The sequence below is a fragment of the Pseudopodoces humilis genome, chromosome 3 (assembly GCF_049639895.1).
Source record: "Pseudopodoces humilis isolate 2021_Gansu_Grassland_sample_001 chromosome 3, ASM4963989v1, whole genome shotgun sequence".
Taxonomy (NCBI): domain Eukaryota; kingdom Metazoa; phylum Chordata; class Aves; order Passeriformes; family Paridae; genus Pseudopodoces; species Pseudopodoces humilis.
Window position 1 is genome coordinate 44,259,583 of NC_142202.1, and position 21,884 is coordinate 44,281,466.

Consider the following 21,884-nt stretch of genomic DNA (forward strand, 5'->3'; position numbering starts at 1 on the left):
GACTGTGGGAGAAAAACATTCTTACAGATCCTCTGCTTCACACAGCACTGTCACTTCCTGAAGTGCCATGGCGTTCTCTGTCTTAGAAAAACTTGTAATTTTTGTCTTTGGATTATTCTTTCAAGGACAATATTTGTATTGCAAGACAGATAAGGTGAGTGCCCTTTTTCTAAGGAAGATATATAAGCATAATGTAATCTCTTCCTTACCTACATGTATGGTTTTAGTTTGTCTTCCTTATATTTATCATGTTAATAGGGCTCAATTTTTCTTTGAATTTTCTCACATTGTCCACTTTTACTTTAACAGGAATTTTGCACGGGCCAGCAAAGGAAAACCTTTATACGAGGAAAACCTTTAGCTCAAAACCAATAAAGGTAACCTAGAAAAAGGAATGTAAAAATGCACTTTAGAAGAAATATTACCAAGAGAGGAACACAAGGTTCTATGAACTTTTAAGACATTTTTATGTGCTTAGCTTAAGCAAAAATAGAAGTTAAGATATTTGCAATAAAATTTTCTTTCAGTCACATTTCTTTTGAAAATACAATAAAGGGATTGATCACAAAAATCATGTCACCCTTCACAATGACAGTCTACCTGTGAGTTCAGAGACTAGACACTGAAAGCAGCTCTATGCTGGTGAAGTTTCATCAGTATAAAGTAGGTTAATTGAGCTTAGAGGATAACTTTGCCATAAATTTTAATGACTTGAAGCTAGTGTGCTTCTGTTGAGAAATGCAGTTGCTTGTGTCTACACAGAAAAAAATCTATTTCCATCTAGGTGACCAGAGGTAAGGAACGTTTCAACATTGAATTTAACATTGAATGTCACAGGTCATTCACTTTACATATTTAAGCAAATAATCTAAGCAGTGTTTCCAAAACAGAAGGTTGAAATCTGTTTTATAGGCTGTTGTGTATTAGAATTATAAAGTAATTTACTTGACAATAAAACTTTCTATAGACATTATGCCAGAGATGAAAGATTTTAAACAACATTAATGTCATTATTCTTGATCTTTGTGATGTTTTGATAGGCACGATTATGTACACATACTTTTCATCCACTTTGTCTGTGTCTTTCTGAGCTGGATTTGCTTATACAGACTGTGAGGCAATAGTTAAAGTGGTATAGTGTGCCTGTATCAATTCTTGTAAATGAAAATTTACCTTTAGACCATCAAGTGATGCTAGCATACTTCCAGCTACCAAAAAAGAGAAAAAGAACAACTAAAACACAAAAAACCTGCTAGAGGACATTGGCATATGTGGCTTTTTCAAAACTAAGGTTTTGTATCTAGCTTTCCAATCAGCATGCACAGCAAAACAAAGCCTGATGCATTGAATTGCATATGGAGAAACCATACTATTTAACATATTGTTCTGTGCAGTAAGCACCTCTAGTATGAATGGGCAGGAGGGAAGTCTGGACAGTTCTGTTCTACATCTTCTGCAAGGTCATTTTCTCCTGACTTAACCTTTAAGAATATGATTTAAAAGCTTTCTGACTTTCTTCAGCAAATGGCCTTTGGCAGGATTAAGCTGCGCTGCTGCCAATCCAGCTCAATACCAAGCATGTTAATGAGGTGTCTTGGCCTTTTTATTAATTCTACAAGCAGGGTAGTCCATTCAGCAGTGACTGAGAAAGTTTAATCAAATAATCTCATTGTTCCAAATTTATCACCACAATAAAAGAATCTACTAAGGAAATACAAAATGAAAGAACTCATTTTTAATGCTATATCATTTTCCACTAAGAAGCAGTGCAGCCTTAAGGCTCACAGCAGTGCTAATGTCTGCCTCTCTGTGGGTATGTAGTGTACAGGGGTGTTGCAATCTGCAGGAGGGACCTGCATAGCAAATTGTCTGCCCCTGGCTCTTACTTTTGCTCTCACTAACAATTTATACTCTTAACAGATTTACTTTTTCTAATTAAGTCTTTTGATTTCAAAAAATATCTGGAAGAAAAATGTAGTGAGATACAGTCTTTATCCATTACATGATGAAATCTATCCATTGTAGGTGATAAAGGTGAAGAAAGGACACCTTTTTGCATATCATGGGGAGAAATGAGGTAACAGAATAGTTACAGTAGCTTCCAAAGTTAATTCCAGGTCTGGAAAAATAAGTATGTTTAACTTACAAATAGGACTTAAAATGCATAGATGGAAGTAAGTGGCTTTGCTCCACAGTTTGGAACCATATGGCAAGAGTGTAATGCTTTTTTGATCTTCTGTGCTTCCAGATCAAAAATTCAGCTGTGTGTTTTTTTAATGTTTCACACATATGTGCAGCATCAAACAGCTGCTATTAATTTTATACAGTAAAAATTGCCTGTCAAATCAGTTTCCAAGTGTTCCTTTCTCTTCAGAAATCTTTCCTGCTGAGAAATCTCTGCCATCCAAGGTTAGTGACACATTTTTAATAAAAAAAATTCAACTTTTAAAACACCTTCAAAACTAGAAAGTTTATCAACAACGCATAAATTTATCTGAAGGGTGAGAATTATCAGGTTTTGCTTGGGACTAGCACAACTCCCAGATAAGCAACTTTAAACATAACGTGAATATTGTGCTCTAGGTCACTAAAGCAACTTCCTTCCCTGGGCACAAATCCAATAAAAGTTTTCTTTCATGCTCCTTCTGGAGTCCTTAATTCTCTTTCCTATATCTTTCCCCCTCTTCCTTATTCCCTGGTTGTTTGGCTCTCCTCTCAGCAAACTTGTGGAACAAGGGTGAACTAGGAGTCATGCACAGCTAAATACAGAAAACTTGCAGTACCAGTATCTTTTGTATTTCCTTAACCTTGGTTTTGTAGCCCGTTATTTCTAGCACAAATAACATGAAATGGCAGGACACAAAGGGATATCAAGGCTATATAACACACCGATGGAGTTTGATATTGAAGCTTCTGGCATTTCTCAAGATATGGGGTATTGAACGGGTCTGTTCTATATTCTCCCATTAACAACTCCCACAGTCCTTTTGGGGCTCTTGCTCGAGAAAGAAAATGTTACTTTTTTTCTGCTCTTTGCATGTTTGATTTGAACTGGGAAGAGAGGCACTGGCAGGGCACGTACGCCACTAAGACCTGATGAGTTGTCCTAATTTTTTTTCTGCACTTCTCATCTAACAATGGATATCAAAACAAAAAATAGGTCTATTTTACATTCCAAATATAAAGGACTTCTATTTTCCACTGTGTCTGTCAAAGAAACAAAGTGAACACTTTATATTCAACCACTTCAAAGTAGCAGATTAAAATCAGCTGTCTAAAAAGCGACATACCTCCAAGGAACTGGGACACTAACCCTGTATGGCTCTTCCTAACTATAACAGGCAGCTAGATTGTGATTTCCAGAGCTTTCCAGTTGCTTTCAGCAAGGTGTCATGACAAAAATTCTGATGCTGATTTGGTTTTGCCATGCATTGCAGGGGGATCCAGAGTAATGTGAGAGCTCATGTGAAAAATTTGCTCCCACTTGTCTTAAATTCATCTGACTGCTCTCTCAAGCACAGTGTTGGTTTCTCTACTTGAGAGAGCAAGGGTGATTCTGTCAGAGGTGGTCAGGCTAACTTTTGCTTCTCATTCAGTCTTCATTTGGCCATTCTCTGCTGCTGTATCAGTTTTTCTTGGTTCTCTGGGTTTATTTCAACCATTTCAAGATGGTGCTAAATATTTTAAAACATGAATGCAAGCAAATATCTAGGATGGACTAGACTGTTTCTGCTTTTTTGTTGTTGCTGATTCAAAATATTTTGTATGTGAAATGAATTATGCTCAAAGTTGCATTCCTATTCAATCTGAACATGCTACAATTAGTCCCATGGATAGAGCTGGAGTAATTTGGGTTATGCAGCAGCATTATATTCATGTGGATGTCAAATTTGACCCCAGCTGGAGAAAATTAATAGCTTTGCCATATAGCATTTCCATATATTATATAGGACTTTTATAATGGATATTGTAGTTCTGTCCAACACCCAATGGCCCTTGGGGCAGGAACATCTGATTAAAGTCTTGGGCTTATACTTTCAGTGCTAAACATAAAAATACTAAGAAGCAGGACTATGCATTAAATGCAGAATATTTGGTGAGAAGGGCACTTGCTTAAATCTCTCCTTGCTTAAGGAGGGAGTTAAGTTGTCTGAAAACTCAGGTCCTAAGGCTAATTTTTATGAACTGGGAAAGAAGAAACACATCAGCCTCATGCTGTTGTTTATGCAGTAGTGATTTGTTGCCCAATGAAACAGTGTTGCTATCTTAGTCTAGTATGTCACAGAATCTTTTAAATGTAAAACTTCTATCTTGGGGTGGGGGTTGGGAGAAATAATAAAAAATGCACTTACCTTTCTCATTAAATGAGTAGTATTTTGATAAATACAAAGTTCTATCCCAGAGAATCTTCTGGCAAGCTAGTATTGATAGGAGGTGAAAATAAATACAGTTTAAATTATCTTTTCTTTTGATATGGCATCACACAGTAGACAACATAATGCTAATATATCTTAATGGCTGTGCCTTTTGAGAGCTGAATATCAGTCAAGCATATAATTTCATGTTGTCTGGAAAAACATAAAGAGGAGTATCTAAGAGGACTGAATAAGGCACCACACTCTAGAATAACTACTTACTGTTCCCCTGCTAGAGAGCTCTGCCTTTTAAAAAAATAGTTTCCTAACTCGCCTGTGTTTGAATGATTTCAGGTGTTTTACTAAAGTAATAAACTCTCACTATTAAGAGGTTCAGAAAAGCTGTTTCTAGTGACTCCAGCTTGGTGTTGCATACCATTTTGCCTGCTATTCTTAAAGTAGATACATTCTGCTTAGCAATTTTTTTTCTTATACCTTGTAGAATTGCTAGAATACTATAATATTTTCTTCTCCTTTTATTCAAAATCTTAAACAGATCCATAAACCTACAGATTCCAAGTCATGTGGAATCCCATACTTTATGCTTTAATGTCCAATGCCATATTGTAATGTTTCAGTTTTAGCTACAATGCTTGAACATAATTAAAATAATACACAAGAGAATTTTTGCTTGCATGTCTCCAAAAAACTGCTGTTTTTAAAGAAGAAACATCACTTACAGCAAGGCTTGGTAAGATCCTAAGAGGTAGCTGTTGGTAGATGTTGCTGTTGCATCTTACTGCAATTTTGAAATGTCATCTTTATTAAGTGTTTCAGTGAACTTTCAGATGTTCACTCCCAGGCATTATTTTCCTCTCTCACAAGGTGCATGCTCACTTCAAGTTTGTCAGTGCTGCCACCCAAGCTGTCCAAAGTCACTTACGTGCGTGAGAGGAGAAACACCCACTCATCATTTCATTTACACCTTGGAATGACAGCAGCTGGGGAGGAATAAAAACAGCTGAAAAAATTTATTGGATAGAAGAATAAGATGGTTGTGGCATATTATAGTGTGTAATAGGGTCTCTGACTTCCATATCTATACTTCTGTACTTTCTAGTGCTATAGAAGATGGGCAGCTAAACACAGCAGTGATGGAGGTGAAATTTCTAGCAGGGCTGAACCAGCCTCTGCTGTTTGCAGCAGCTCATGCCAAGGGGCAGGTGAGTACTCAGCAGGTGTCAGTCACTATTGGCTGGTCAACAACATTAGGATTGCTTCCTTATTGGAACCTTTGCTGGCTCTGAGATTGTTTTATTTCTGGACCTATAATTATGGAGGAATTTTACACTAGATATATGCAGTATTATGGGAAATTCTCAGAATAAATCCTATCCTTCTCCACCACTTGAAGTCAGAGAGAGCATGAATTGTGCATACTGAACAATGCTGGTCCAGTGATGGCCTTTGGAGGCCTGACTGAAATGATTAATCCCATTCACGCCTGTTATCACCATTCCTGCCCTAAAGAGACTTAAATCAAGACAGTGATCAGTATCCTTAGATTTAGTGAGCATTGCATTTTTATCCCCTCATTTTGAAGCAAATCATCCTTCTGCCTTGATTTGTGTAGCCTGCAAGGAGTTCTGTCATTGCTGGTGGGTGGCATCAAACACCTGCACAATTTACTCTCTATTTGCACTGTTAGACCACTGCTGTTCACCTGTAGTGGATTTTGGAAATGGCGTCCTCTGCAGCAAACATCTTCCCCCTTCACAGACTCAAAATAGGGGTTGGAGAGGAAATAAAATAAAGTTAGTGCTTTATTCAGTACATGTGTGTTTAAGATGATGATCAGTTCGATTTTTGTCTGCTGGATTTTTTTTTGATTTTTTTTTTTTTTTTAACCTTCCCTTTCTGATGATGGTGCAGTGATGCTGTAATGTTCCCTTCAGTGACAGTGAAAGGTTGCATTTAACTGATCCAGGTCACTTCCACATTTGATACCTCAGTGGTTTAATGTTCCAAGTAAACTGAGCCAGTGCAGTGGTGAAAGGTAACAACCTTTTCTCCTTGGACTTGACTTTTCCCCCCTCCAAATATATATGGATACATATATACAAAACACTCTTTGATTTCAACTGTCTCTACATCTAGGTGACCAAATTTTGCCCAAGAATCTACTATCAGATTTTAATCTTATTTCTTTGTGAATGAATTATTTGTATAAGGTAACATCTATGCTCACATGTTCATTTAAGCTTAACTGCACGTTTGCCACTCAAGTTAGAAAAAAACTGTGTTAAAAAAAATGATAAAAGGTGAGTTGACAGAAGGCTGTGTGGCTCCGGTTCCGGTTCGGTGGCCTTACGGGGGTAACCCGGTGGGTGCCCTCGTCAGAGGGGGTCCACGGTCACTTCAGAGCTGGCCCTGCTCGGGTTGCCCGAGCCGTTCCGAGCTTGTCGCTAGCGAACAGAGGTGGGAAAGGCTTGGCTGCTCGGCCCGGAGGGCGCACCCGGCGTCTGAAGCCGCCCGGGGAAGGTGAGGCCGCCCCGTGAGGGTGAGGCCGCCCCGCCCCGCCCCGCCCGAGGGCCGCTTGTGGCGGCGGCGGACCCGGGGGCGCCCCCTGCCGGCGGCCGGCGGGAGCGCGCGGGGTGGGGGGCGCGGAGCGCGCCCTGCCCTGCCCGGCCCCCGCCGCCGGCGCTCCGCGCTCCGCAGGCGGCAGCGGCTCGCAGGCGGCAGCGCTGGCCCGCCCGTCTCCGTCTCTCCATCCCTGCCCGCCTCTCTCCCTGCCTGCCTTTCCCGCCGGGGCTAGCGCCAGCCCAGGGACCCTCTGCCACGGGGGCGCCGCCTCCCCCGCTCGCTCCTTTCCTTCCTTTCCGCCTCTTACCCGGCCGGTGAGAGCCGCCGGCTGGCCCCGCCGGGAAGCCTGGGCGCCCCCCAGCCATCGCTGCTGCTCCCCATGGGGATCCGGGAGTTCCCCAACGGCTCCGCGCGGGGCAAAGCCGGCACGCTGTGAGTACCTGCGGGGCCGGGCGGGCGGGCCGGGGGGACGGGGACGCCCCACACCGCCCCACCTCGCCTCACCTCACCTCACGCTGGCCGGCGGCGCCACCCGCTCCCGGGGGTCGCTCCGGTGGAGGGCGGTGAGGAAAGTTGTGGGCGCCGCGGGCCCGGACCGGCTCCCCTGCCGGTGGGCGTCCCGCCGCCCGCAGCCAACTTCGCCCGGGGCCGGCGGAGGGCGGCGGCGCTGGCAGCGCGGCCCCGGGCTGACGCCCCTCTCCCGACCCGCAGCGGCATGCGGCGCTCCCCCGATGTCAGCCCCCGGCGGCTGTCCGACATCAGTCCTCAGCTGCGGCAGCTCAAGTACCTGGTGGTGGATGAGGCCATTAAAGAGGACTTGAAGTGGTCCCGCTCCGTGGAGGACCTCACCAGCGCGTCCGTGGGGCTCACCTCCATCGAAGAGCGCATCCTTCGCATCACCGGCTACTACGGCTACCAACCCTGGGCCGCCAGCTACAAACGTGAGTCCGCGGCACGGACGGGCGCGGGGGGGGTTGCCAGGACGGGGGCGAGCGGGCGCAGCCCGGAACCGGCTGAGGGATGTGGGCTTGAGGGTGCCGATCGCTTTACCGCTGGAACAAACCTCGCTCCGTGCAAGGAAGCTCTTCACTCCCGGCGAGGAATTCTGCGCCCGTGTTGGCTTAGTGCTTTGGCAGTGGCTGATTCCCGAGAGCGTGGTGCTAAGAATGATGACAGCTAAATTCTGCTAAGAAAATAGGTCAAATATTTGTCTTGGTGTTGCAGGCACACTTAGCAACGCTGATTACCGTGGCTTGACAGCTGTGTAAATGCCTCCGCACGCTCATGCACATACCATTTCCACAAGTAACGCGTTATCAGTGTGTGTTTCCGTTGTTTTAGGAGTCTGTCAGATTTTCACAGCACTTGAGCTGAATGATCTGTCTATTCCTATGTCGAGTGGAACTGCTTCTTCCGTATGCATACACTTGAGAAAGAAACTTCAAATGATAACAATATGAAGAGAGGTGTAGCTGTGTTCCTTCACATACATGATTTACAAAGGAAGCATTACCTTGAGTCTTTGTAACATATCAGCTAGTATTTTTTTGTGCGTAATGCCCTATTTCTAGTCCATCTTTCATCATGTTTATGTCAATTGTATGCATTAAAAAGTTTTAGAATTAATTGAAGTCATAATAATAATTTGGTTGTCTTAAGGTCGTTTGTAACATCGCAGGAATTTTTGTTGATAAAAGGATTCTGCTGTAACAGAAATCATTGCTTTGCTGTAAACACTGACTCTGATAAAGTGGTTGTTTTTATATTGTACTTCCCTAAGTATTAAGTGCAAATTTTATGAAATATTTACTACTGGATTATCTATTTGGCTGCGTGCTTAATAATGGAATAGAATGATACAAGAATGCATAGCACACAGTACTAGTTCAGTTTTTCTCTGAGAGCGAGCTGCTCCTGATTGCCTGTAAATAGGACTTTACTAATAAATATTCTAATAATCTTCTGTGAGAGCCTTTTTTTTCCTTTTTTCTTTGATTGTAATTACGACAGAAATATCAGTTATTTGCTACTTTACTCACTAGGAATATGGTATTTCTATAAGAGCAATTCCAGTGTCTGGATTGGAGCTGTTGAGAGTAAAGCTTATTCAGGCCAGTTTTAAGGATCAGATCATATGTGGATGCCAGACTGAGTTGGATGTTAATGGTTCTATCTGACAGAGTGACTAATAGTCTAGCTGAAGTCACACTGAGCTGCTATGGCTGAACCTTCTGAAATAATAAAGGTCATGCTGGCTCCTCAATTATAACCTATTTGCTGAAATTTATAACTCTGTCTGAAAAAGTTAATAGCAAGCCTAAGCCTGCTATTCTAGTTGCATTTTCTCTCCTAATTCGATCTGAATAACAAAATTACATACTTGAGTTAAAATGGTGGGGAATAAATATACAAAGTGTCTGAGTTCCATAAATGTATGTCTAAAAATAATAGGTTATGTGAATTTGTTGCCAATTTAAAATCTGAGTTACTAGGAACATGGACACATAGAAGAAAAGATACATCTCTACAGCATGGTTTAAGGAGAGCCATGTTGATGTGCATCAGCAAAAGAGCTGACTGAATACAGTATATAATCTGAAGTGGGAAGATAACTTTATCACAGCCACTTTGAAACATCTTTGAATACTCCTTCAAGTTGGGCTGAAGTCTAATTTTGGGATATGGACTTTCCTTGTGACTTTGCAGTTAGAAAATTTACTTGGCTCAAGTACTGTGAGCAAATGATTTTTGTTAAGCTCAAATTGCAACCTGGCTACTTTTTGTCATCTTCTTTTGCATCTTTGTAGACATTTGGATGCAGTGTGATTGTAATTATGGACTGCATTAATAATGGACCTGCTTTGCAGAAAATAAGTCCATAATATGGTCTGATCTAGATTTATTTGGTCTATCTCTCTTGGTGACATTCTTTTTATTGTAACTAAATTGCCCATAGGGCCAGATCTATCTCTTTTGCTCTCTTCCATGAAGGTTATGTGAATTCCTTTTGTACTTTATTTAGACTCTTTATATATATATAGTTGTATATATGTATATATAAAATCATTTGAGAGATTGAGAAAACTTTTGCTTATTTGGTTGTTTTTTGTTTTAGCAAAATTCCATTAGGGAAACTACCACTGATAACCTGAGCTAGTTTACCATGACCCCAAAATTAGCTTGGAGAAAGATTTGAAACATACTGGGATGCCTCAAGGTTATGTAGCAATTCCAGTATGTAATATCCTTATAAATTAGTTGGAAAGAGAGAGGAAAGAAGTGAAAATGTGCTAAAGACACAAACTGGTGTGGACTAGACAGAATGAGAAAGGACTCATAACATTACCCTAGGGAGACCTGTCCCAGCCAGGTGACTCGCTGAAATGTCAATAAATGTCATTCACTTATCACAAACAGAAGCCTCACATTTCCTGAAAATGCTAAAATTAGCTGCCAACTTTCACATTAAATTGGCTGGTGATTTTGGGACTGTACACAGCTCAGGGAAGACCTCTGCTGTTTGACTGCACTTGCAAACCAGATTTTAGGAACTGGAATAATGTAATGTAGTTCCTGCATGTTAGGATGCCTTCAGCAATTTAGTGAAATACTTTAATTATGGTTATCTGCTCTCAAAAAATATTACAGGAGGCTCTGAGATGAGCAAGGAGAAAGAGTACAGGCAAACTGCAAAGAACCTTAAGAGTTTCTGCTGTCTACCTTAAAGAGGTGGAAACAAAAGTATTGTAAAGTTCTGGCACATGCTGCTTAGGGAGCTAGAGAGTTTTTCTTCTTCCTATGTCATAAGAGAAAAAAGGTAGACAGGTAAAGAAGCTGAAAAACCATCAATGAAAAACTGATAGAAAAAGAAATAATGTTGAAGAAAACATGTAATCTTTTTCTTAAGATGAAGATTTCAAGGGATTGTAATAGCAGTGACAAGGTCTAGGAATTCTGATAAAATGGGAAACATATTGAAGAGAATATTAAACTTCATTATCCAGAATTTGAATTAGTCCCTCCTTAGGCTGTGAGGAGACTTTTCCTGAGGGTTTCTTGTGTTTCCCTCCATAACATCTGCCAACCTTTAGAAAGAGGAGTGTTCCCTGATCTAATCTGGTAGTTCTTATTTTTTTTAATTCTTTGATTTCCAGGGTAACTAATTGTGTGGTTAACTGCTCTCCATTCTTAATCAAATATTCATATGTGTCCCGTGGGAAATATTTTGCAGAATGTGATTTGATTTTTCAAATATAAAGGCAGAGGGGAAGAAACAGATAAGATGCAGTCAGATTGTAGAATTATACCCTTATGCAGCTACAAATGTGACAGAGCTCAATTATTTGTGAAATTCTCATTGTCAGTAAGAGGTATGTTGACTTTTATTTTTTTTTTCTTTTAGTTAGAACACAGGGATTGAAGACTTTAATAAAAAAAGCTCCCAAAACAATGCCATGAGATTTGCAGATCCCATTGACAGTTTTCTTGTTGTATGGAGATGAAGCTGTTGTTAGAGTTGTATTAGCTCTGCTGCTCTCTTCCATGAAGGTTATGTGAATTCTCGTGATTTCTGCTTCTGGAAGCCTGGGAGCTTCAGTTGAAGAGCAGAGGCAAGTTTGGAGGTGAACAGCCATATTCAAAGTTTCCATTTCACAGCATTGTCAGTTAGAATTAGTTTTCTAAATATTTTTTGAAGAACAGCTCCCTAGGAGCTTTCCTGGACCTGAAATACGGTTGTCACAAAACTCTTGGACTGTCCTCCTGGTCAGTACGGAAGACTTGTCTATTTTAATGATTGGAACAATTGGCAGGGTGCTTGTTTCCACAGGAAACAAGCTATCACCTTTGCCAAACATTCATTTTTCTCTTAACTAGGCCTGTTTCCTGGTGATTCAATATCACAGTGTGTCATTATGTGATTAGTATTTTAAATACATTCACGTGGGCTTGAGCCAGCTATCCCTATTTTACAGTCTTCTTCCTACAGATCACCTGCTTCTAGTCCTTGTTCAAGATTAGGGTCTTTCTTTTAAAGCAGGAACTTTTGTATATCCTTAGCCTGTCTTCATAAATCAGCATTATATATGGGCCTTGGTCTTCCTCTTTTATTCATTTACATTCTTTGTGTGCTGATAGAGATTTCCCTACCTGCAGAAAGAAAATGAAGAGAATGGTATGTAGTTTTAACTCCTCTTAGTTCTTTTTATTAGGAATTGACTGCTGTCTGTGGATCATGGCTTGTGAACATATATTTCTTTGAGACTTTGACCTTGTAAATAATTCCAATTGTCCCAATGATAACTTTTAAGAGACAGGATGTTCAGGTGAAAGGGAACGATCGTGTCCACTAAATGAAGTTCTCTGGCTTTGCTTCTCCCTGCTACTTTAAATATAAATTTTCATATTTTTAATGTTTCTTCATAGTTATTTCAGCAATAACAAAGTAAACCATATCATTTTAATGCACAAAATTTCAATATAGTACTCATCTGGTGTGTTCTTGTGTGTGGTCTTGTTCTGAATGTGGAATTTAAGTCACCAATATCAGTAACGTACTGGAACATATTGGCTGAATAGCCTGAAGATTGTTCAGAAAGCACAATGGTCTGACTATGCCAGTCATAGAATTATACCACAGAGTAATTTGGGTAAGAAGGGACCTTAAAAGTCATTTAGTTTCAACCCCCTGCTGCCATAGGCAGGGACACATTCACTGGACCAGCTGGCTCAAATCCTCATCCAGGCTGGCCTTGAACACTTCCAGAGATGGAGTACTCCTAACTCCTCTGGGCAGACTGTTCCCAGTTATAGACTTTGATTGCCCTTCAAGGTAAAAAGTGTTGGTTTTAGGTAATTAAATGTATGAACACTGTACCCTTATAAATATTAGAGTATCAGTTACACAGCTAAAGACCAGTGTTTCCAACTGATCCCCAGTGTTCTTCCTTGTGATCTTCTTTTCATGTGCCACTGAATGCTGAAATTTCACAGTTGCTAAAAGCAAATCCAGCAGGGATATGAATCAAGAGAAATTTGTGCAAATACCGTTTTAATGTATTTGCATCTGAGGGAGAATTTAACTTACTTTTTGAGGTGATGTACTCCAGAAGTTCAAAGACATAAGTTGAAGACTATAATTTTCTCTGGGGAAAGCTATTTTCAGGCCAACTGTAAGCAATTAATTTAAACTGATTTCTTGCTTTCCAATGCATAAATACTGAATGTCCTAAGTTTATAACTAATGTAAGACTTGGTGGTATCTTTTATGTTGCTGTTTCTGAGCTCAAACTGTTATGTGAGAATCTTGCTTTACAGGTGAAAACATGGAGTAAACTCTAGGTCTCTTGGTGCAGCTATCCAAATCTCTCTTCCCAGGGTCGCTCTATATGTCAACAGCCCTTCTACAACACACAATCTGTAGGTCAGCACTGAAACTTAGAAGATAAATAAAACTATATGCTTTACTATATTTATTTATATATAAATATATTTATTTATATATATATTATACAAATATTTTTATATTTTTTATATGGTGTCTGAGGCCTTTTTTAATCAGTGCTCTTCAACTCTTCATTGTCAGTACTAACATCAGGAATTTTTATGTTGCAAAGAAAACCTAAGAAAGCACGAGAACACCTGCAGGCAAAGGAAAGCAATGGTGCTGAACTGCACTGCAGATTTAAAAGTACTGTAGAGTTGTTTCAAATGTCAGTTGCAGTTTTCTGCTGCAAGCTAAACCTACATGAACCAAGGATATTCCTAACTTATGTCCAAATGACAGCTCATTCAAAACCTTCTTAGGTAATTTCCTCATTATGTAGTAGTCACTGTGACTGAGAAGATCTGTCCCCAGAAATAGTCTCTGTAAGAATTTCAGAGACCTAATCACAAGTCTGTTTGTATCCCAAATACTAAAGGATATGTTCCTCTTTTGAAAGGGAGCCCATTGGCTCTCCTGGGTTTTAGCTCTTTGGGTGGTCTTGGAACTGTGAATTTGCACAATCTGGCCACCTGAGGCAGGCCAGAGCAGTACAGGTGCTAATACTGAGCAGCTGCAAAGATACCAGGTGAATATTTAAAGAAAAAGCCTTTCAGAATCTTCTTTTTTGAGACAATTCCAATAGAGAAGAAACATGGAGGTTCTTAGGCTTTTGAAAATTGGTAAGACATTTTTGCCCTGTGCTAAGTGGAAAACTGGTTCCTGTTACAAAATAGAGCTTAATTAATCACAAATTTTAAGTTTTAAATTTCTTGCTGGCAAGCCAAGCAAATTCTCATTTAAACTGGTTTGCTGAATTTTTTTACTGTTTAATAAATATTTAGTAAATGATAAATGTTTAGTGAATATTTAGTAACTTGTTTACTTAACAGTTATAATTGTGTAGTGTTAAGTAACCACCACTTTTAACTAGACAGGAGAATAAATATTTTGTGCTTTGTATCTAGTTTTCATAGTGAAGAATCTAAAAATTACTGCCTGCAAAATGGGCCATCTTTTTTTGTTTGTTTGCTGTTTAAACAAATTACTTCATTGCTTTCAGTTTTTTTTCAGTGCAGATTTAATTACATGTCATCTTTAGCCACTTATGCAAAACAGTTCATGGGACAGCAATTAAGAGTCTGTTGATTTCCAGCATTCATTTTATACCCTTAATGAATGTTATCTTTGAATGCTGCTGTGTTAGAATGTACTAGTGTAGTCTCTACCATAAAAACCAACTGCTAAACCTAGCTGTACATCTTTGCAGTGTCAGGAGTCATGTTAGCAGTTTTGAGGAGTGTTACCTGGCATTTGAGAATCCTTCCACAGGAAAACTGCATTTCTTCTTTTTTTTTTTTTTTTTTTTAATAGAAATGTGAACACATAACACTTTTGTTAATGTGTAATAATGTATTGTTGCTAAAAAACACATACTACTCTGAATTGATGTGGAATAATGAGGGAGCAAGTTAATTTTGAAAACTTAATTTGTAAACTATCAAGAATTATAAATGAATACTTATTTTTGGAAGTATTTTTATTGCAGACCCTTCCTCAGGGTAAATTTCTGTAATAGTTCTGGAATGTGCTGTGTGATGGATATTTGCAGCTTTAAATAATGATTTCTTTAGTAAAACAAATTAATTGCACAAGATAATAGTATTGAAATCAGACTACAAAGCCTGTGTTGTCCTTGCCAGGATATCAAGTACTGTTGTGTTAATGGAGTGTTACTGAAACACAAAGCAACAGAAGGACGATGAGAAGCAATGCTCATTAGCTTCATACCTAATTTTGCTAGATTCTAGCTCATGTCAGGGATCTCTTCAAGGTAAGTTTTGGTGCCGTAATCTCTCTTCCGTATAATGAGATGTGGGTGTTTCATACTCCTCCTGTAAATTGCTGACAGTTTCTGCCATTTGAGATAAAATAAGCCAAAAGAGAGGGGTGGCAACCAGATATAGTGGCAGCTATCCCCTGCCAATGGCAGGGAGTTGGAATTAGGTGATCCTTAAGGTCTTTTCCAACCCACATTGTCCTGTGATTCTGTAGAAAAGTTATGTAAAGGCTGCTTTGGCCCTTTGGCAAGTGCCATCCTTTGGAATGCGAGGGTGGAGTTCTGCCAGCTGTTTTGGAAGCTGAAGCCATAGATTTTCTGCTGTTGCTTGTGAATGATGACTACTCTGAGAACAGTAATAAAATGAGTGCTTATGTTCATAGAAATTTATCTGCAGATCATGTTCCTACCTAGGCAATAGCTTGTCTTCTCGTGGTACATCTTATTGTAGAAGCTGCTTCCCTGAGTATTTATGATTCCCTGTTTGTCTTCACTAGGCACATGTTCTTTCATCCCTCAGCATATTCTTGGAAGAAAAAAAGATGCTATGATTGTATGGAAGACCATAGAGAAATATTTTCTTTATGAACCACTACATGAAGTATTCCTTAGACAGAAGGGATGCAGTGAAGATATCCCCGATTTAATTTTCTTCAGAAGTTGAGAAGCTTGTTCTCCACTCAGTCATCTCCCTTATAAAAAAGTGCATCTGAATGGTTTCAGGCACCTCTATTTTTCTGTGGAACTTGAGGGCCTAATAACGTTCATTTTTTTACCAAATGGGCCTTATTTTGTTTGATGTAATTTTGCTTCCATGAGTGTATCTGGCCAATACAGGAGTTGGGTTGTTTTCTGAGAAAAGCTCTTCCAGCAGTGTTGGAATTTAGTTGACCTCACATTCAGAAAACTAAGTGATATCATATAGCCAATAGGATATATTGACTCATCAAGCCAATCATCTGAGGCAAGGAAATTTGAATATTTGAGCCTCTCCAGGATAAGGGAATGTAACTGGCTTCTAGTGAAATAATAAGACCTTAATCTTGCAATTAATTAATTTTTTTTTACTGTATCTGGCCTCTGTCAAATAATTCATGAAAAGTGCCTTATATGTCTAAAGCAAGCAACCAGATTTTAATTTTTGAATACTGGTGCAGAGTCCTATCAATCCCATTGCAATATGAATATTGTGGCAGAACTGATCCAATAGCGACAACCCAAAGGGATTTTTTCCCTTGACTGTTACATCAGAAATACCAAAAATTTGGTGCTTTTCCTTGCTATCTCTTCACACCAGCTAAGATACCAAAGTAGTGTGGAAATTGACCCACTTTTCCACTGTCCAAGCTGAGCAAGCCAAGCCATTCCACCCTTAAAATCACTGTTGTGCTGTGTGTAGCCCTGTGGCAGCCTGGGGACTCTGCCTCATGCAGAATATCTTGGTTTGGCTTTGCCAGATCCATGCAGTTGTGTGAACAGAGCACAAGTTTGTGCTCAGGTGGGAAGTGAAGCAAGGACCTGCTCCTTCAGAGTTGATGAGATTGTGTGAAGATGATCACGGTGCATTCATGGCCCTGTCCTGAAAACCTGGAGTTGTCTTTCCTTTTTCAATCAGTAGCTGCTTTCCAAACAATCTGGTTCATTGGGTGTTCAGTAGGGATTATCTGCTTGCAAATTTTTGCCCATTTGAAATATGCAGCTCCAGGATTAATATCAACAGTGCAATATTTGCACCGTGAAACAGGAAATACAACTTCATGGCTTTATGATTCTGTTGTCTCTTCTGCTCATTTCATGCAATGTTTTTTGGAAACTTTACGACTGATTTAATTAACATGAAGCCATTTATTTTGGACAAGAGAAGCTTTTTCAGCTTAGACGCTAGCTACTGCTTATGGTTTTAGTTAGCACTTTCAATGGAATGGAAATTAATGACAGAAACCATTGTTCCTTGTAGTTTTGCTGGAATGATTTTTTGCTACATGGCATTTAGTGTTCTATTGGCCTGGTAATTTCTCATTTGCGGGTCTTTCTTCACTTCAGAAGCAGGACATTTATAAGGTAAAGAAATATGTTTAGGTTTGATTACCAGAGGCTAGTTAAAGGGAAAAAATTACAAAATAATGTAAAGATAGAAAAAGGCAGTCAAGAAAGAAAAACCTTAAAGTCAGTGGAGCCATGGAAAATGTCTTTAATTAAGTTAGGAGATTTGATTACTTTCAAGTTGAGCAAGAGGAATGAGAAAAGAGAAAAAAGGCTAATTTTTTTTACAGATTTGGCTTCCTGACACTTCTACATTGTGTGTTGTGGCTAGAAGCCTCTGTTTTTCAGAACTTATATTTCAGCTATTTCTTATATACCTTACAAGTGTATTCCATGGGACTGAATTTGGGAGCTCAGGTTTCATGCAAACCAGAGATTATGCCCAGACAAGGTGAATCCTGGTGTATTCAGGAGCTCAAAAATTATTTAAGTTTTTTCAATAAACCTGAGAAAGACAGGTGGGTCTTGACTTGGAAATGAACATAAGCCCACATTCAGTTGTTGTTGTAGGTATAGCACGAGACTCCTACATTCAGCTACATGAACTTTCTTCCAATATATGGGAAGTAAAGTCCTCTTTATCAGTCTGGGAAATTACATTAATTGGAATGAAAACTAGGTTAACATGAAGGAATAGAGCTACTGTGTGCATGGCTTCAGGGATTTCAGGGGGATATTTGACTCCTGCCTGGTTTCTCCAGTTTCCCAGGTTATCTTGGGAGAATATATGAAGAATGCACAGAGACCTCTTAAATGACTGCCTACCCATGGTTGTTGGTTTGTAAGACCTATGAAGATCCTCTTAGAGGGTGCAGTGTGGAATTGGATCTCTGGTTCCAGTTAATGAAATTACTTCAGAGTCTTTGGGAAGTATTATTTGATAAGCAACTTATTTAATAAAAAACTTCTGTATTTGCTTTTCTTGTTTCAAAGACAACTTGCTTTCAAACTTTACACCTTAGTAATGTGTGGTTTAATATCTGTAGAAAATGCTTTGTCTTTTGCAAATAGTGATTTCAAGAGGTAGAGGGCTGTATATGTGTTTTGCTTCACCCAGAATGAGAAGTGGTTTTGTTTTTTATAATATTTCTCCAGATGGAAACAAAAATGGGAGTAAATCATAGAAGCACAAATGAGTGATTTCTTTGTAGAGAAATGCATGGAGAGGAAAGTCTTGTACTGGGAACAATACCTCGTGCCTTCTGTGGCTGCTATGTGCATAGCAAAAACTGCATCTCACTGTAAATCATTCTGACAAAGAGTATTAGGCATTCTGTATTTATTTCTACAAAATGAAAAGATTTTTGCATAGCATCTTTATAGGAATCTTTGCTATTAATATTACTTTAAAATGATACTCGTATACCAGAGTGGTTTATCTCTGCATGTCAAATTTTTTTGCAGCCTACAGTAACATTTCTCTAAAGACATGATATCTCATGCCTACATAATGAAAATACAGTGGAAGTGGTACTGAAACTAGAATCTTTAAAGTATAAGCCTAAACTCTCTTATGACTCTCTAGATAGTTCTTGCTTCATGATGAGCTTCCTGTACAAGGGAAACTGGGAAAAGCATGTGCAATACAGCACTTTTTAATGCGTTATTTAGTTCTGCGTTGATAATAATGAGAGAATTAGAAAAGCTTTTGGAATGAATCTTGGACTCCAACCAAGCCCATGGTATTTTTCTCAGTAACTTCAGTCAAGACAGGTTTCATCTACCAGGCTTAAGTCTTTGAGTTTGCCTTTTAAGCAGGCTTCCTGCTTTGTATGCTGAACATTTGTTCCTAAGGCAACTGCATCCAATTACACCTACCCATACATGGTCTTTATTATATGTTCCTGAGCACTACTGAGGAGCTCAATTTAAATTATAGAATAATTATTTCTTTTAATAGATGTGCAATTTTAAATTTCTTTAAACTTGGTATTTAGGTAGTACTTAATAGCTTGTCCCAACATGAGTAGAAAGCATCTACAGGAATTGAGAAGAGGCTGCTCTTTCTTCCCATTGCCTAGAAAACTGACTACCAGAGCCCAGGTGCTGAAAGGAGGATGAACATATATGCAATTGTTTACAGGTTTAGTTTAGGAGTAAAGGATTGAGACTTCTAACAGGGCATGTTATAGAAGCATCAGTATAGGAAAAAAAGTCTTCAAACAGGTCTGTTACAAAAAGAACATTTTGCATTGCCCTAATCTCAAACATTTTTACTAAATAATAAAGCATTGTTCATGTCTTTCTGCTTCAGATGTAGACAAACAATCTGCCTGTACTAGAGTGGCTGTCACTGAATGGGTCTGAGGCAGAAGCCTTTTAAAATAGTAAAAGAAAGGCATTCTAGCTCATCTTTATACAAGCAGCAGTTTGGAAGCCAGTTTTTGACAGCCCTGACTCAGGTAAGGAATAAGAATATATAAACCCAGAACTCCTTGCAAATGTAAACAAAGGATGGTGTGCATTGGGATGGATTAAAGTGTTCTTGGAGAAATTTGAAATGCTAGGGATAACAGAATGTTGTACATCCAGCTTAGGTTTTTGGTTTTGCTGCTGTTTTTGTTACATTATCCCACCACAAGGCCATATGTGTGATGGGTAGTATGTGGCTTGGAGAGACTCCCTGATAAAGTTTCAAATCTATCTAATGAAGCATTTGAGATAGTGCATAAACCTCTTATCTCTTTATTTTCAAAGGCCAGAATTGTTCCATCTTGATGTTGGTAAAACTGATAGAAATGAAGAGGAATTTTGTCTAACTAATATTAATAACTAATATTAATAACTAATGGCACAAAGGAATACTGCAGTCCTGAAGGGAATCGAGAGCTCTGGTCTGACTCTGTAATGGATTTGTGAAAACTGTGCAGTTTGGCAAGTTTGGACACTCCTAAACCTCCAGAGAGTCCCAGAGCATGATCACCAAAGTATTTTTATAAACAAAACATACTGTATCACAAGGCTAGAGTTTCTTTTGCTATTGGAACTTGTTCTACAGTTTTCAAATGGAAGTGCAGAGGAACTGGATCTGGTCCCAACTTCAACTGACAGCATTTGTGTTGCAGCTGTCTATGGATGTAAACATGTTTAGAAAATTCCCTTCCAGCCAAGAGCATTACCCTAGTGAATGTCTAGTGAATTCTTGTTTCCTTCACTTTTTTTTTTTTCCCATGCAGAAGGCAATTAGATAGTTGTTACTTTTGATCTCCCAATTATCTATAAGAAAATGATCCTTCATATTTTATGCTAGGTGAGAACAGCATGGGAGCAATGAAACTGCCTTTCTCTCTGAAGCAGTTCAAAGCAGGAAGAGGTAAAGCAATCTCAAATGTTGAGGCAATTAGGATCTTGAAACAGTTTTTTTGGAGGGAGGTTTGTAGAACCAATGCAAAGTTGCGTGCCCATTTTTAGGAATTGTACCAGAGAAATAAGAGCTCAAGAGACATAAAATACCCTAGATATCAACTGCTCTGGCTGAATTACTAGCATTGTAGAATAATTGGAAGGTACAACAAAATCAGCACCTTGCAGAAAGGCTTCTTCCACTTGAGATGTATAGCTCTCAGTTAGTTCAAGGTTAAAATAGTTGCACTGTAACCTGCTTTGTGTAATGGCAGCTGATTTTACTAAAAGATAAGTGGTTATATAAATCTCAGCTCAGTGTTGAAGCTGATGGATTTCAATAACCAACCTTGAAAATCTGAGCTTTCTTGGGTTTTTTGTTGCTGTTGATTTATTTCCCAATAGGCTGAATTATTGTCATCTTATAAAAATTATTTCATAAGATTTTATTTTTTTTTAGTGTTAAAATTAGACCAATTCTCAACCATTACATAATACAAATATTAGAGTTCAAATAATTTTCCATTTATAAGCTTTTGGGACTAACTAATGAATGAAATTTAAACATTTTAGTAGCTATGATAAGGTGACATTTCAGGCATGTCAGCATTGAAGAAGCATTTGGACAACGCCCATAATAATATGCATTATTTTTTGGTCACCTCTGAAGCTGTCAGTTGGATGAGGTTATCATGGTAGGTCCTGTCCAGCTGAATTTGTTCCATTTTTTCCTACTCTTCATCTCTCATAATTTTTTTATGCTAATGTTACACCATTAAAATATTAAGGACCTTATCCAGTAACCAAAAGAATAGTGGGAAACACCCATGGGTGTAATTACAGCATCATGCCTCTGCTTTGCAGTTGAAAAATAGCTCTTTAGTGGTTTTAGTCAGTTAAATAATGAGGAATCAGTATTTTCTTGGAGTTACTGAGTTGCAAGGAAATGTCACTGCAACTATTTGATATATAAGTTTCAAACCTGCAAAATAACATCTGACTGACTTGAGCTGCGCAGAGGCTGTGTGGCTAAAATTATTTGTTTGTGTATATTAGCTTTGAAAATGTTAATTATTTGTATTGCCCCAGGCAGTTGGTTATAGCCAACAGTGAATGTAATTTTTTTTAAGAATTCTGATTTAATATTCTTCACATCATAAAATATCATTTTTGTCTATGCTAAGTATAGCTATCTAGAAGATTGTATCTTTGCTCTCATATATAAATTCTAAGTCAGTTT

General features: G+C 38.9%; 1 protein-coding gene across 1 annotated transcript in view; it reads left to right on the forward strand.

Annotated features, from left to right (window-relative positions):
* The first annotated feature begins 7,104 nt into the window (after positions 1-7,104).
* SLC35F3 (solute carrier family 35 member F3) overlaps positions 7,105-21,884 on the forward strand; it is a 162,423-nt gene continuing 147,643 nt past the window's right edge. Inside the window, exons 1-2 of the mRNA XM_005518535.2 lie at positions 7,105-7,370; positions 7,650-7,879. Of these exons, the coding sequence (XP_005518592.1) occupies positions 7,318-7,370; positions 7,650-7,879 (283 nt within the window). The 5' untranslated portion in view covers positions 7,105-7,317. The remainder of the gene's footprint in view (positions 7,371-7,649; positions 7,880-21,884) is intronic.